At 55.7% G+C, this 14,374-nt stretch overlaps 1 protein-coding gene across 1 annotated transcript in view; it reads right to left on the bottom strand.

The window, feature by feature from the left end:
- The window catches only part of HS1BP3 (HCLS1 binding protein 3), a 31,026-nt gene extending 18,964 nt beyond the window's left edge, over positions 1–12,062 (bottom strand). The window contains exons 1-4 of the mRNA XM_027033266.2: positions 11,923–12,062; positions 7,051–7,216; positions 3,114–3,321; positions 432–651 (exon numbers count right to left, since the gene is read on the bottom strand). Of these exons, the coding sequence (XP_026889067.1) occupies positions 432–651; positions 3,114–3,321; positions 7,051–7,216; positions 11,923–11,954 (626 nt within the window). The 5' untranslated portion in view covers positions 11,955–12,062. The remainder of the gene's footprint in view (positions 1–431; positions 652–3,113; positions 3,322–7,050; positions 7,217–11,922) is intronic.
- Between the last annotated feature and the right edge of the window lie 2,312 nt (positions 12,063–14,374).

Here is a 14,374-nt window from a genome sequence, read left to right as displayed (position 1 = left end):
CTCACAGGCCTTACAACCGCCTTGGGGGAGGCAGGGCCAAGGTAAACACCCCTGCTTTAAGAACAACGAAATGCAGCCCAGGGCGCTCCAATCACATGCCACAAGTCACAGGCTATCAGTGGTGACCTCGGTGGAGACCCGGGGGCTCTTGGGCTGCTGAGGTGGGGTGTCAGGGGTCGGGACTCCCAAGACTCAGTGCGGAGCTGGAGATCAGGGGCCCGCCTTGGGGCCAGGGAGAAGGCAATGCCCGAGCCTAGCTCTAAGAATAGGCATGTTGAGAGTGAGTAGAGAGCCAGTTCCCTGAGCACCCCAGGTACATGGGGTGATGATCCAGAGAGACAGGTTTTCTCAGACTCTCGGGACAGAGGATGAGAAGAGCCATCACCAGGAACAAGCCAGAAGGAGGGCCCATCTAGGATGGGGAGACCTACCGCATGATGCCCAGAGGGTCCAGTGCCTCTTCCTCTTCCTCCTCAGAGGATTTCCCTGCATCCTGACCCTGCAGGCCTGGGATGGGTAGACCCTCATCCTCCGTTTGGTCCTGCTGCTTGAAGAAGTCAAAAGCCTCCCCGTCGTCCCGGGCCTGGTTGTGTGCCTCTAGGACAGAGACATCTCTGCTGGTGAGGTCCGCAGCCCCCGGGGATCTGGTGCCTGTGGAAGGAGACAGAAAAGGGCACCTGACACCCATGGCAGGGAATGAAGAGGCATCGCATCACACCCAAGCTCCTGTGCCAGGACCTGAGCTGGGGGCTTCCTACAGCACCCTGGGACCAGGGTTGTGGGTCTGAGTGGATAAGGGGCAGCCTGGGCTCTGAGCCCCTGCTGCAGCCTGTCGGGGGTGAAGCTCCCCAGCGAAGCCTAGAGTGGAGTGGTTACAGGGAGGAGCCGAGGAACAGGTTGGCATCACAGCAGCGGCCGAACCTGCACGCCCAGGCTAAGGGCCGGACAAGCCAGCCAGCGTGCATTTGCGGGGCGTATCAGGGAGCTCCGTAATCCAGTGAAGATCTGCTCCAAGGGTCTGGGCACTTAGACTATGAGCCCAAGGGGAGCACAGTGAGCTTGCGGAAGATTTAGCACAAACTGTTAACGGTTCCATTACAAACTGGCTTACATCAGCGCTTCTCAAAGCATCCACTGACGGATGTCCATGATGTGGTAACAAGGAAAGGGAGAGCAAGCATCCGGAAACTTCCATAACAGCTTGACACTGTCACGACATCCAAGCATGGGATTTTTGTTATTTGTGAAAATATCTGTCTGTGACAGATTGGGAATATAAGAGTTAGTCCTTCCCCACAGATGGATTGAGAAATGGGTTTAGACCACTTGTTCATCTATACCTAAACAGCCACTGAGTGGTAGATCTCTGAAAGCAGTTCCTTCTTAAAAAATATCATTCTTAAGTAACGAACTTACAGAACGCATGGCACATAGGGTATGAATACGTATACAAGAGTAACATGTGTTACTGTAATAAGTAAAACTAAGCGGTAATGATACACTGCCTTACGGTATGCTTTGCTATTGATTAGGACAAACGTGAAAATACCATTCAAAATGTCACGAACCTTCAATTTCATGTAACAGGATCATGTAAAAAGCATTTTACAGGTAGGGGCGCCTGGGTGGCTCAGTTGGTTAAGCCTCTGACTTAGGCTCACGTCATGATCTCACAGTTCGTGGGTTTGAGCCCCGCATCGGGCTCTGTGCTAACAGCTCAGAGCCGGGAGCCTGCTTTGGATTTTGTGTCTCCCTCTCTCTCTACCCATCCCTTGCTCATGCTCTGTCTCTCTCTCTAAAAAACAACAAATAAACATTAAGAAAAATTTTTTTAAAAAAGCATTTTTCAAGTATGGATTTATTTAAATATTGTAAAAATCTCATGCGAGAGATCCTGTTTGCACCTGCACTTTACAGATGAAGAAACTGAGGCACAGAAAGGCTAGGAAAGTCAGACCACCTTGTCCTGCTTCTCCATAACAGAGGGGGCCAGGAGATCGGGAGTTCCCCCCAGTTATGGATCAGCTGGAGTCCCCATCTCACAGTCAACACAGACCATTGGGAGGCAAACAGGTTGTGATCTCATAGCAAACAACCCGGGGCCCACAAGCCCATGTAGGGGGGATGGAAAAGGAGAGGAGAAACCTGGGCTCTGCAGCCTTACCCAGTCCCAGCCTTTTGTGCATTCACTGGTTTTGCTTTTATTCCTCACCCCTTAAATTTTTTTTTTTTTTTTTGGGTGTATTTGCTATTTGTTAATTGTCTTCTGAAAACCTCCCATCTGTCTTGTGAAGCTTAGAGACCACGGTCATTAGGAAGAGTTAAACAGAATGGTCCAAAGAGGGGAGAAAGTCAGGGGGAGTGTCCAGCACCTCCTGATGGGACCTCTCCCCACCCAGGGGTGCACAGGCACTTCATCTGCCTTGGACGGCAAGCCTGGACGGCGCCCGGGTGTACCAAGTGGGAAGGAAAACGTCAGCCACCCTTGTACAGCACTTCCTGCACAGCAGGCTCTGTTCTACATGCTTCACACGTGTGAGCTCACTGGATTCTCTTGCCACCTGGCTGCCAGGCATTGTCCCATCTGACAGCTAAGGAAACTCGAAGGGGAAGGAGGTGGCTGAGGACACACACTACAAGGGTTTGAAGTCCCTGCCACTGGGCCAGTGTGGGCTGAGCCTCCACCTGTAGCCATACCCAAAACACATCTGTGGGGGGCAAGCTGAGGGAGATGTCCCCAGGGACCAGGTCCCCAGGCCTGGCTGGCAGGAGGCAAAATGGGGTGTGTGTGTTGGGGGCGGAGTGGAGCTCTGGGGATGCCAGGAGGGGCATGGCGCCAGGGGCATGGGCCTCTGGTGGAGTCAGACTACAGAGAACACCCTGTATGAGCCCCATCTGGCACCCAGGCAGTCAGTCCTCAAAGACCAGGTGCCAGCCTCTCCCTGCCCACCACCACGGCCGGGCAGCGGGTAAGGCCCACCTGCCTCAACAGCCTGGCTGAAGCTTCCTGACTGCAGGCAGTAGCTGTGGACCCATACTGGCCCAGCCAGGGGAGTGAGGCCTAGTTCTGGGCCAGGGGAGACCTCAGGGGTTTGGGACAGAGCCTCAGGTACCTAAGAATTCTAGTAGCTCTGGGCTTCCTGCCAACTCGGCGTCCTTTGAGACACAGCGCAGAATCTCATTGAACAGGACTCTCCTTTCCCGGATGTCAGACTCCCCAACGAACAGGACCTTCCTGGGGAGTGGGGGAAGGCTGGCCGCGGGGTAATGACTGCTCAGTTTCTGGTAGAACTCCTCGATCTCGCTGTACTTTTTGGAGACCTGGAATGAGAGGGGCATGTGGTTTCCTGAGTACTCTCCCCCTTGCCCCAACCAGACAGCCCAGAGGCCGGGCTGTTTGGAGAGCCTGTCCCCAGGACAGGTGCCTTGGGGCACTTCTGACCCTCCACCCATCATCCTTCCTCAGCTCCATTCTCAACACCCCTAATCAGTACTAGGCTCAATTATGAAAGTCTGAGTAGCCAGAGAGAAGATACAGCCATGGTGGATTCCAGGCACTCTCACAGGTCCAGGTAGAGACATTTGGCACAGGGACCCTGGCCCGGCCCACAGGCGACCAAGGAGGCCGGCTGCCTCCATTCTGGGCCTTCAGCAGACTAGTGGGGTGACCTCATGGTTTGGCCAGCTGTTAGGTCATCTTCCGACAACCACATGAGTCACCTTTTCTCAGCACAGATCTCTGGATCATATTCCCGTGTGCAAGCAGCAGCCTTCTAGCTGGAACCATCCCTACAGGGCTCCAGTGGAGAAGAACCAGATATTACAAGGTTGTTTCTCAGCCCTGCTGTCAGCCAGAACCCCAATGCACACTGGGACCTCGGGGGAGCAGGTCGGCAGGTGGTCCCAGGCCACCAGAGTCACCCTGACACTCAGTTCCCAGCTGAGTTCACATTCTATGAGGCCACCTCTGCATGATCTCTGCCCCACAAGGCTCAGGCCCTGCACGGAGGGAGCAGCCGCAGCACAGTGGGTCGGATGCACTGCCGCAGTCTGTGCAACCCAGCGGGGGTGCTCAAAGAGTCACCTGCTCTGACCACACACCCACCCATCAATCGCCCAGCATCCTCCCTTGTCTTGGACTCTGTATGCTGGGCCTGGCTCCCCAGCTCCTCTGACGGAGCACTGAGCATAAAAACAGATATAGACCCACCTCTGCTCCCGGGCCAGGGCAAAACCTGCGGCACAGCACTGAATGCTGGTGTGGCTGAGGACGTTGGGGGTGTCTGGAGGTGCTGACATGAGACCTGGCGATCCTGGTGCACAGCTGTGTTGGAGTGCACGGCCCTGGCTAACTACAGCTGTCACCAGAACCCCCAGCCTGTGAGGGTTTCACATGCCGGCAGGTGGCTGGAGCACTGGAGGAATTTAGTCCCCCAGCCCCCTTCTCCACCTTCCCCCCGCCAATGGGGAGTTCCCTGGGCCAGGCGGCTGCAGCCTGCAGTTGTCAACTGGATCTGGAGCTGGCTCCAGAGCTGGCTCTGGCTCTGGAGCTGTCCTGAGAACAGCCCTCAAGGAAAAAAGTAAGAGGATCCTTTCAGGAAAGAGATGTAGGTTCTAACCCCTGGGTCCTGAGAACAGTGACTCGGCCCAATCAGGGAAGCTGTGACCCTGAGGATTGAGCGCCCTCTGCTGGCCTGACAGCCCCAAGCGGGTCTGGCCCTTGGACCCAGCAGGAGTAGAATGGGGTCCTGGAAGCTTCAGGTTTCCCGAGCAGTGATAGCGTGAGAGGCCAGGAAGTTTTAAGTCAGGGGTGCCCCCCCCCCCCCACCCAAACAGGACCCACATTCATCAGTGTTCCAAAGCAAGGGCTTCTCAAGCAGCTTCCTGAACAGCTGGGAGAAGAGGCTCGGGGAGAGGCCATGGGTGCAGAGATGTGAGCTACTGTTCACCTGGGGCCGCAACGGGCAGGGTGCACAGCACTGCTACCCTGAGCCTCTCCGGGGGAGGCGTGTGTGCTTGTACCGCCAGCACACGTGGGCGCCGCTAAACAGCAAGCACACCCAGTGTCCCTTTTTGGGGGCTGTTTTACTTTCTGGTGAGCAGTTAAATTCGTGTTTTTATTGAGACATGTATCCTTTTTGGGAATAGAATGCAAAATGCTCCCCCCTCCTTTTTTTTAAGCTAAATCATGAAACTTCAGAGATTTCGTGGGGGATAAATGCATTCTCCTCCACCCTCGCAGGCGGTTCAAAATGTGTGAGAAGCCCCTGCACGCATGGCCATCCATACACGCACTTAACACCCTTTGTAGTTCTCACTGGCCACAAAAGACTGGCACTGGGGTGATGCACGGGGGCGTAAAGATGTCTCCACCATGGCCTCGCACATAAGGATGGCCCTCTGTGCAGGACTCAGACCTGCCGAGATGCTCCTCCAGGGCTCCCCGGATGTTGCTTCTCTCTTATGCCTAAAGACACGCACCTCAGATATTCTCTTCTGCTCCCAGCCCTGAAAACGTGTGTGTGTTCAGCTCCACGGTGGGTCAAGTCAGATGATCAGGAGTTGCAAAACCCCAGCACTCAGAGCCAAGCAGAACCAGATCCAGCACCCGAGATCAGACCTTGATTCTCCCTAAACGTCATCGATTTAAGTGGGCGCCTGGCTGGCTCAGTCGGTTAAGCGTCCGACTCTTGGTTTCGGCTCAGGTCATGATCTCACGGTTTGTGAGTTTGAGCTCCACAACGGGCTCTGCGTTGACAGTGCGGGGCCTGCTTGGGATTCTCTCTCCCTCCCTCTCTACCCCTTCCCTGTTCTTGCTCTCTCTCTCAAAATAAATAAATAAACTTTTAAAAAAAGGTCAATTTAAGGAGCAAATGAAAGACATCGTGCTCTTTTCGATGCTTCCCATGTGTTAAATATCCTGTAAAGACCGTGCCATACATTTTTCTCTCTTAGAAGGTGATGTCTCTTCTAATAGGTCACCAGAGCTAGGTAATTCATGGTTTTCCTTTCTGTCCTGGCTGCCAGGAGATTCAGAACTAAATATGTGCAAACCTGTAGCTGTTGATCCTGTCTGTACCACAGGACTCTGGCTCATTTTACCTTTAATTAAAAGCTCTCTCTTCCCTTAGCTCCTGCGACTCCACGATGCCCCCTTCTCTTCCCTTGGCCTCAGAGGCTCCTCCTTCTCTGTGACTGTCCCTGAGCTGCCTGTGTATCTGGGGCTTCCTCCTAAACCCTTCCCTTTGCCCAGTCCTTCACTCCAGCCTCATGTGTCTGTGGGACACTTCAGACTCCACACATCCCCCTTAGACCCGCCCCTCCGCCGGTGCTCTACAGTTGGTGCAAACAGCCAGCCAGCAAATGATATGCATGTTACTTTGGAAATACTGTATTTTACAACTCTCTCCCTCCCTCTCACACCAACTCCTGCTGGCCTGCCTCCAGCACTCCCCTGGGGCATCACTGGACTGGTGACTGGGCCCCCAGCCTCCTGCCCGGTTCCTTCCAATCCAACTCCACTCCCCACCAGATGGGCCAGTGAGTCACTCCCCTACTTCAAAGTCCTCCTTGGCTGCAAGACAAGTCAGGCTCCCTACACGCCCTCCGTGACCTGGATCCTGCCCGTCGTCACCCTCATCTTCTACTTCATCCAGGATGACACTGAACTGCGCACAGTTCCCCACACACAACACCCTGTGTCCAACCTCCGTGCCTTTGCTTACGCCCCGCCCTCTGCCTGGGATTCCCTTCTCCTGTATAGCTCTATGGGCTCGCTCCTCACCTCCAGAAATCCTCCGGAACATTTCCCAAGGGTGGGCCAGGTGCTGCTCCTCTGCACAGCTACAGCCCCGTGCGCTCCTGTCATGGCCTGCACCTGTCTCTTTACCAGTCTGTCTCCCCTCCGACCATAAGCACCTGAATCGCTCTTGTGCCCTTACCACCCAGCACGCTCTGGCTAGAGAAGCGCCCGCTCCCTGATGCTGCTCACACCTGTGCACCTGGCCCCCGGGCCCCCTCAGGAGCACCCTGGCAGAGCCCCCAGCTCACCAAGAACTGGACGACATCCTCGGGCCTGTGCTTAGCCGACTTGAACGCAGCCAGCCGGGTTACCACCAGGATCTGGTACTCCACGTGGCCTGACATCATCTTGCCCCGCACCTCCTGGTGCTGGGGCACGGTCAGGTCGAGGCCTGTGTGGACATTCTGAACTCGCCTGCCAAAGGGAAAGAAGGCAAAGGAAGCTCAGGTTCAAGTCAGCAGGCTTCTCGAGTGAAATGCAGACAGGACCTTGCGGTGGCCCTGCAGGCCTGGGGTATGAGGTTTCTCTGCTGGCTGTCCTCAGCGGTCACTGCCCCACCACACACTGCGTCTCACGGGGCCTGGCTGGTGAGCCCCAGGCCTGGGCCCTGCCCTTGGGCTGCTCCCGGACAAGGGGCTGTCCCCAGCTGGAAAACGAGTGGGAGCAGAGGAGATGTGGCTCGTGGAAAATCACCAGTGGGAAGGTGTGTTAACACACTCAGTTCATGTGCCCCTGAAGGATGGAGGGGATGCACGCGGGGGCAGTATTCCCACCAAGGAAAGTGCCTGGCTATCTGCACACAGTGCAAGAATGACTACTGCCAGGAACTTGGGCAAAGACACATCTCTTCAGCTACTTGGGGGGAGGTGGGAGCAACCTGGCTACTACAGAACCTGTCTAGCAGGGGGAGGTTGGAGAGGGCGCTGAGTGCAGGGCACAAGGCACTGAGAAGACCGCTGTACAAGGTTGTGAGAGGGTGCTTGGCCAAACATCTTGCAGAATCTGTAAACGCTACACAAACATACTGAATTGTATGGGGGGCCAACAAGTCACGAGACATTTTCTCTGAAGTGAGAAAAAACGGTAAGGATGTCCTCATCCTCCGTAAGGGTCTGATGCAGACCCATGCAGGCAAATACACATCATGCAAACACCTACGACAGGACCCCTCCTCATCAACGTTGAGACCTATTATGTGCTGGGCAGGACTTCCAGAACACGAGCAAAGGGATGCTCTGAGGAGGGCGCTTCTGGGCTAACACTGTACCAGGGCAAGGCCCTCTCCCTCTCTGCCTAATGTCCCAAAGAGAGTCAAAGACACTCTCCCCCAGGACTCCTTCCACCTCCATGCTAGCACACGACACTGTCACCATGGTGATGCCGTCTGTCACCCACCAGAGAGGACAAGTGCGTATGAAGAGCATACATGCACTGACCACACACCCCTGCACACACACATTTTCATGTGACACAAGGCACACAGTAATGAGCGCAAATCAATTAGGAAGGCCCAGGCGAGCCCAAACGTACCCCTGTGAGATGGAAAAACACACCTAGCATGTCAGCCTTTCTCCTTTTGCCAGTAATCACACGAGCGCGCTTGGCCTGATGCTGAGTAGAGGCCGTGCTGCTCCCAGCTTTGAACATGGTGTCCACGGTGCTCCAGTTACTAGCGCGGGAGCGCAGAGCGGACTAAACATGAGCCTGGTGGCAGCCCCCACTGCTGCAGGCTCTGCAGGCTCTAAGGACCTTACCTAAGTCACTCCCGCTCTGGCAGCTCTACAAAGGGACACAACCATTTCCCTGAGAGGGAACCAGGCACGATAAAGGGAGTCGGCTGCCCAGGTCTCAGCAGGTCAGAGGGGGAGCCAGGGTGTCCTCCCAGGCAGTTGCCCCAGAGCCCAGTGGAGGGCGGCAGGAATTGGGATCATTATGCTACAGAGCATAGGTGGGAGTGCAGAGGAGGGGGGCCTCTTGGCGGAGGAAAGAAGGCGTGAAGGAACCCTGGCCTCTCTGCTGAGAGGCACCTTCTATCGCCAGCGCCAGCGGGGCTCACTCTCTCCCTCTTAGTACCGCACACCTCCCAGTTCTTTGACCACATCGGGACTTGTAGTCCACGGTCCCACTGCCTTCCACTGATGCTCCTGTTCCTGTCACACCTCCTCAGCTAGGAGGTCCTGGTGAACCACGGTTTCTGGCCTCCATTCCCCTGCCCCATCCCGAAGTCTCCAGTTCTCTGCCTCCTTTGTCCTGGTGCCCAGCAGCTGCACGGGACTGGGATAAACACACAGAGGTGCTGCCTGGTCCCACCTGAAATTCACCGCCACAACCTGCAAGCCACAGCCTAGGCCTGGCACCCCTCCCTTGGTCTAGACTTAGGCTTCTCAAAGTGTGGTCCCTGCCACATTGGTGTCACCTGGAAAATTAGGCCACTGAATCAGAAATCCCGGTGGGAGGGGGATACCAATAATCTTCGTGTTGACAACTCCTCCAGGTAACTCTGATGCCCTGAGCCTGACTCACTCACTCTCCCACCCACCCTAGACGGCAGGCAAACTTTTGCCATAAAGGGCCAGGTAGTAAACATTTTAGGCTTTGCAGGACATATGGTCTCTGTCACAACTACTCAACTCTGTCATGTGGTGTGACAGCAGCCAGACAATACATAAACTTTATTACAAAGGCAAGAGGTGGGCATGATTTGGCTCACGGGTACAGTCTGCCCACCTATGCTTTAGACCAAGCTTTTCAAACTGCAAGTGCATCTAAGTCGCCTGGGGAAGCTGCCAGTATGCACATCAGGTCTGGGGTGGGACCCGAGAGTCTGCATTTCCAGCCAGCTCCCAGGTGATGCTGATGCTTCTCAGCTGCTCCTGAGACCCGCTGAGCAGCAAGATATGGCGTCTAAGCCGCCTCTCTCAACAAACCCCCAGTAAACCCCCAGTACCTGTTCTCGCCTGACACCCCTGCTTCTTGGTTCACTGAGAAGGGCAGCAATCGCAGAAATCCCCAAGCCTCCCCCTCACAACTGGCCTGCGTCCCACTGGGGACAAACTGGCCGCCTCCTACCTGAGGCCATCACCTACTCAAGGCAGGCTCATGTAAGTCTTCCCCCTCCCCCTGCCTTCTCCTTCTCCCTCCCCCTCCTCCAGCTCTCTCTCCCCTGAGCACACTGTCCCCTTGCTCCCAAGCCCACAGTGCCTTACCGCCTCACCCAACACTCCCCCAGGCCCACTCCACTCCAGCTATGCTGGCCTGCTCGCTATGCCCAAGCACCCTCTGCCCCAGGACATTGGCTCTGCTGTCCTCTCTGCTTGGTACAGTCTTGCTCAAGATAGCATCATGGCTCTCTCCCTCACAGAGCTTGTCAGGATCTGCCCAACTGCCACTCTATCAGAACAACACTCCTGGACAAAACGGCACACCAATAAACCAGCACTCACTCCTCCTCTTTTTCCCCTACCGTTTTATTTTCCTTCATACCATTTATCATCCCTGACACATCATCCATTTACCTCCTGTCCAGCTGTCCCCACTAAAGCTCCATGAGATGGGCTTCATTTGGGTGACTGCTGTACCCTAGAATCTGAACCAGTACTTGGCAAAGAGTAGCTATGCAATAAGTAGCTGGTGGGTGAATGCAGGTGCTAACCCTAGCGGTGGGGGGCTGTGCTGGAGAGCTGAGTTGGGGCCCAACCGTGAAGAGCCTGCCTGATGGCTGGTCTCAAGCCTTTGGAATTACCCCGTGGACAGCCCCTCGGGTTTGCCAGCACCTGCCACCAGGACTCACCAGGAGTGAGCACTACCCGACTGGCCGTCATCACCAGCACGTGAGACCATGAGCAAGTCCCGTCCGGGCTGGGGCAGGGAGGGAAGCCACCTACCTACCCCCTTCCCAAGCACCCAGCACCAAAGTCACACTCCATCTGCGTGTGGCTGAGCGGGCGTCCGTTGCTGGCCCTACTCATACCTGCCAATCTCAAACCTCCTTTTTGCAGAAAATAAAGCAGGCTCAGGGACAGGTGACTTATGTAGGACCAGGTAAACCTCTGCTGCCAATGAAGACACAACCTGTCACTTCACTGCATCATGCAGAGGACACCAAGCAGGTTCTGGCATCAGGGTTTGCTTACAGAATTACATTTTCTAGACCTCAAGCCACAGGGAAGTTCAGGTTACAGCGGGAAAAATAACAGCTGGGCTAGGCAATACATTCATTTAGGCAATAAACTGTCGTCTTCGACCAAGATTTTGTGTAGGGGGAACAAGAGCGGTGTATCAGTGAGTCAGTCACTCTGCGGAAGAGTAAAAGCGTGTGCACCCCAGGCTTTCCAGGATCCACCTTGCCCTGGGTTCTCCCGGTCTGGGTCAGGGTGGGCCCACACCGCACCTTCTGCCTCTGGGGCCTTTGCTGTCACTTGCTCTTCTCCCGAGCTACCTCGTGAGCAGCTGCCACCTCGTCTCTCCCCTCCACCTGGTTCACTCCTACTCTCCCTGCGGGACGGGACGCGCACTCCCGAGCAGTCTGGGTTCAGCCCTTGCGCCGTGTTCCTATGGCAACCTGCACCTACTCCCCACACCATCGCTCCCCGTCCGGCTTGGTCCCGCTTCGCACCCCCCACCCCCCCACCCGCCGCAGGTCCGTGTTCATTCCGTCTCCCCTGCAGGGCCGGCCTTTTCTAATTCACCCGCATCCCCAGGGCCGCGCACCGGGCCCGGCACAGAGTGAGCACTGAAAGGAGGTGTAAACTAGATTTTCAGGCGAAAAAGAAAATGAACGCACGTCGGCAGAGAAGGGCAGAGGAGACCCCCTCTCTGCCCGCCTGCGGGACTAGCCAATCCCGGCCTTCCACTGGGTCTTGGGCCAGTTCGTCACCCTTTCAAGGGCCTCAGTTTTCCCCATCTGTAAAACGGGGATACTCAATGCGCCCACCGCTCCTGCAGGACGGTGGGGCGGTCCACCCCAGAGAACCTGCAGGGCCGCAGGGAAGGCCGGGCCGCGGGCCCACGGGGTCGGCCGCCTCCGCCTGCTCCTCCGACTGGGCGCATCTGGCTCGTTCGCGCGCACCCGGAGTCCACGCTGCCCGAGACGCGGCGCCGCGCAAGGGGGTCTGGCTCACCTGGAGGTGACGAGCACCGCCGGGGACTGCATGACCGCGGCGGTTCCAGGCGGGGCGCACGGTCACGGGACCCGCTGGCGCCGGCGTCGCCGCGTCCCCGCCCCGCGCGCTCGGCCCGCCCCGGCTCCGGCCCCGGCCCCGGCCCGCCCCCTGGTGGCCACCAAACTCGGCCTGCGGCCGCCGAGAATTTCCAGCCTTTCTGGAACTTTGGGTGCTGACTGAGCACTGACCGCGAGAGGCTTGGGTCCACCTGGGCTACGCCCCCTGTCCCCCCCGCCGTGCCTCCCACGCCCCCCGCACCCAGTGCCCGAACCAGTATCCTGAGCCAACCCAGTGGCCAGAAGGCACGCAAGGAAAAACAGAGGAGGCCCGTCGGTAACCCCAAGGCACCCGTTTCACCCTTAGGAGTGCCCAGTGTCCCGGTTCAGAAGGTAAATAACCTGGCTCCTCTGCCTTGGGGAGAGTGTTGGGAAACAACGCAACCAGTGGTCATGGCCCCGGGACCATGGCTCAGAGGGTCAAATGAGGTAACTTTACAACCCAGTGAACAAGATCAGTGAGACCCATTTGTGGGGCGTTATCTGAAGAAGCAGCAGCCACTCCGAGGCCTTCCAGGGCCTTCTCAACAAGAGCTTCTCAAAGCTCTTTCCTGTCCCCTGCTAAAGAGGTGTTGTTCTGACCTAGTCCCACTCCATGGAAGACTTGGTGAGACCCCTGCAAATAGGCTCTGGACTATCACACAGGGGGATGAGGCCCAGCCCAGCTCAGCACAGCAAGGATGAAGCAGGGGTGCCAAGGGTCTGCGTGAGGGTCAGGGATGGAAAATTACTGGAAGAGACAGCAAGGGTAGGGGGTTTCTTGCTAAACGGGGATTCTTGCAGAAGGCAGGCCAAGGCCTAAGACATCAAAGGTGGAGATGGAGAACTTGATCAGATATGGAGGTGATCAGATATCCCAGGTGGGGGCATTGTGTGTCACCTGACTTAACAGGATTCTTGCTAAGACTGGCCATCCATCCCCCAAACTGAAGGGGGAGACTGGGGTCAAGGGCAAGGCTGATTGGAAAAGAACGATCTGAGGAGCCTAAAGTTTGGTCAAGGAGCCAGTCATTGTCACCCTAAAGTTTTCCCCTCGTAGAGCTGTTAAAACTCTCCCTCCCTTCTGTGTGCAGACCCCCCTCTCCAGGTACCCTCCCTTCCTAATGACACCCCCCTCCCACAATGCTTCCCACCCTCTGGGAAGAGGAGAGGAGGCTTCTGTTTGCATTTTCCCAAAGAACCAGCTTCCCTTCCCCACCCCCACCATCCAGTACTCCTATCAACAAGTTCTGTAGACACCTGTAAAGCTCTTAGGTCAGGGTGGGCAGATAATGACATTAGTCAATGTGTTTTGTGCTGCTCTAATGATGAGAAACAAAAAAAAACAGGATTCTGCTTGGTTTCTGCCAGCAGTCAGAATCCATCACAAAACTACTCTGCTTTCTCTCATGGCCTTTTCATGCATTCATTCATTTACCCACCCTCCCTTCCTTCCTTCCTTCTTTCCTTCCCTCCTTCCTTCCTTCCTTCCTTCCTTCCTTCCTTCCTTCCTTCCTTCCTTCCTTTTTCTTCCCTCTTTCCTTCCTCCCTCCCTTTCTCCCTCTCCCTCTCTCTTTTTCTTTCTCTCTTGCTCTCTTTTCCTTCCTTCCTTCCTTCTTTCCTTCCTTCCTTCCTTCCTCCCTTCCTTCCTCCCTTTCTCCCTCTCCCTTTTTCTTTCTTTCTCTCTTTTTCCTTCCTTCCCCTTCCTTTCTTCTTCCCTCCTTCCTTCCTCCTTTTCTCCCCCTTCCTTCCTTCCTTCCTTCCTTCCTTCCTTCCTTCCTTCCTTCCTTCCTTTTTCTTCCCTCCTTCCTTCCTCCCTCACTTTCTCCCTCTCCCTTTTTCTTTCTTTCTCTCTTTTTCCTTCCTTCCCCTTCCTTCTTTCTTCTTCCCTCCTTTCTTCCTCCTTTTCTCCCTCTTCCTTCCTCCCTTCCTTCCTTCCTTCCTTCCTTCCTTCCTTCCTTCCTTCCTTTTTCTTCCCTCCTTCCTCCCTTCCTCCCTTTCTCCCTCTCCCTTTTTCTTTCTTTCTCTCTTTTTCCTCCCTTCCCCTTCCTTCCTTCTTCTTCCCTCCTTCCTTCTTCCCTCCCTTTCTCCCTCTCCCTCTCTCTTTTTCTTTCTCTCTTGCTCTCTTTTCCTTCCTTCCTTCCTTCCTTCCTTCCTTCCTTCCTCCCTCCCTCCCTCCCTTTCTCCCTCTCCCTTTTTCCTTCTTTCTCTCTTTTTCCTCCCTTCCCCTTCCTTCCTTCTTCTTCCCTCCTTCCTTCTTCCCTCCCTTTCTCCCTCTCCCTCTCTCTTTTTCTTTCTCTCTTGCTCTCTTTTCCTTCCTTCCTTCCTTCCTTCCTTCCTTCCTTCCTTCCTTCCTTCCTCCCTCCCTCCCTCCC

The sequence above is a fragment of the Acinonyx jubatus genome, chromosome A3, assembly GCF_027475565.1.
Source record: "Acinonyx jubatus isolate Ajub_Pintada_27869175 chromosome A3, VMU_Ajub_asm_v1.0, whole genome shotgun sequence".
NCBI classification, from domain to species: domain Eukaryota; kingdom Metazoa; phylum Chordata; class Mammalia; order Carnivora; family Felidae; genus Acinonyx; species Acinonyx jubatus.
Note: the sequence above shows the minus strand (reverse complement) of the source record. Positions and strands in the feature narration are given on the sequence as shown.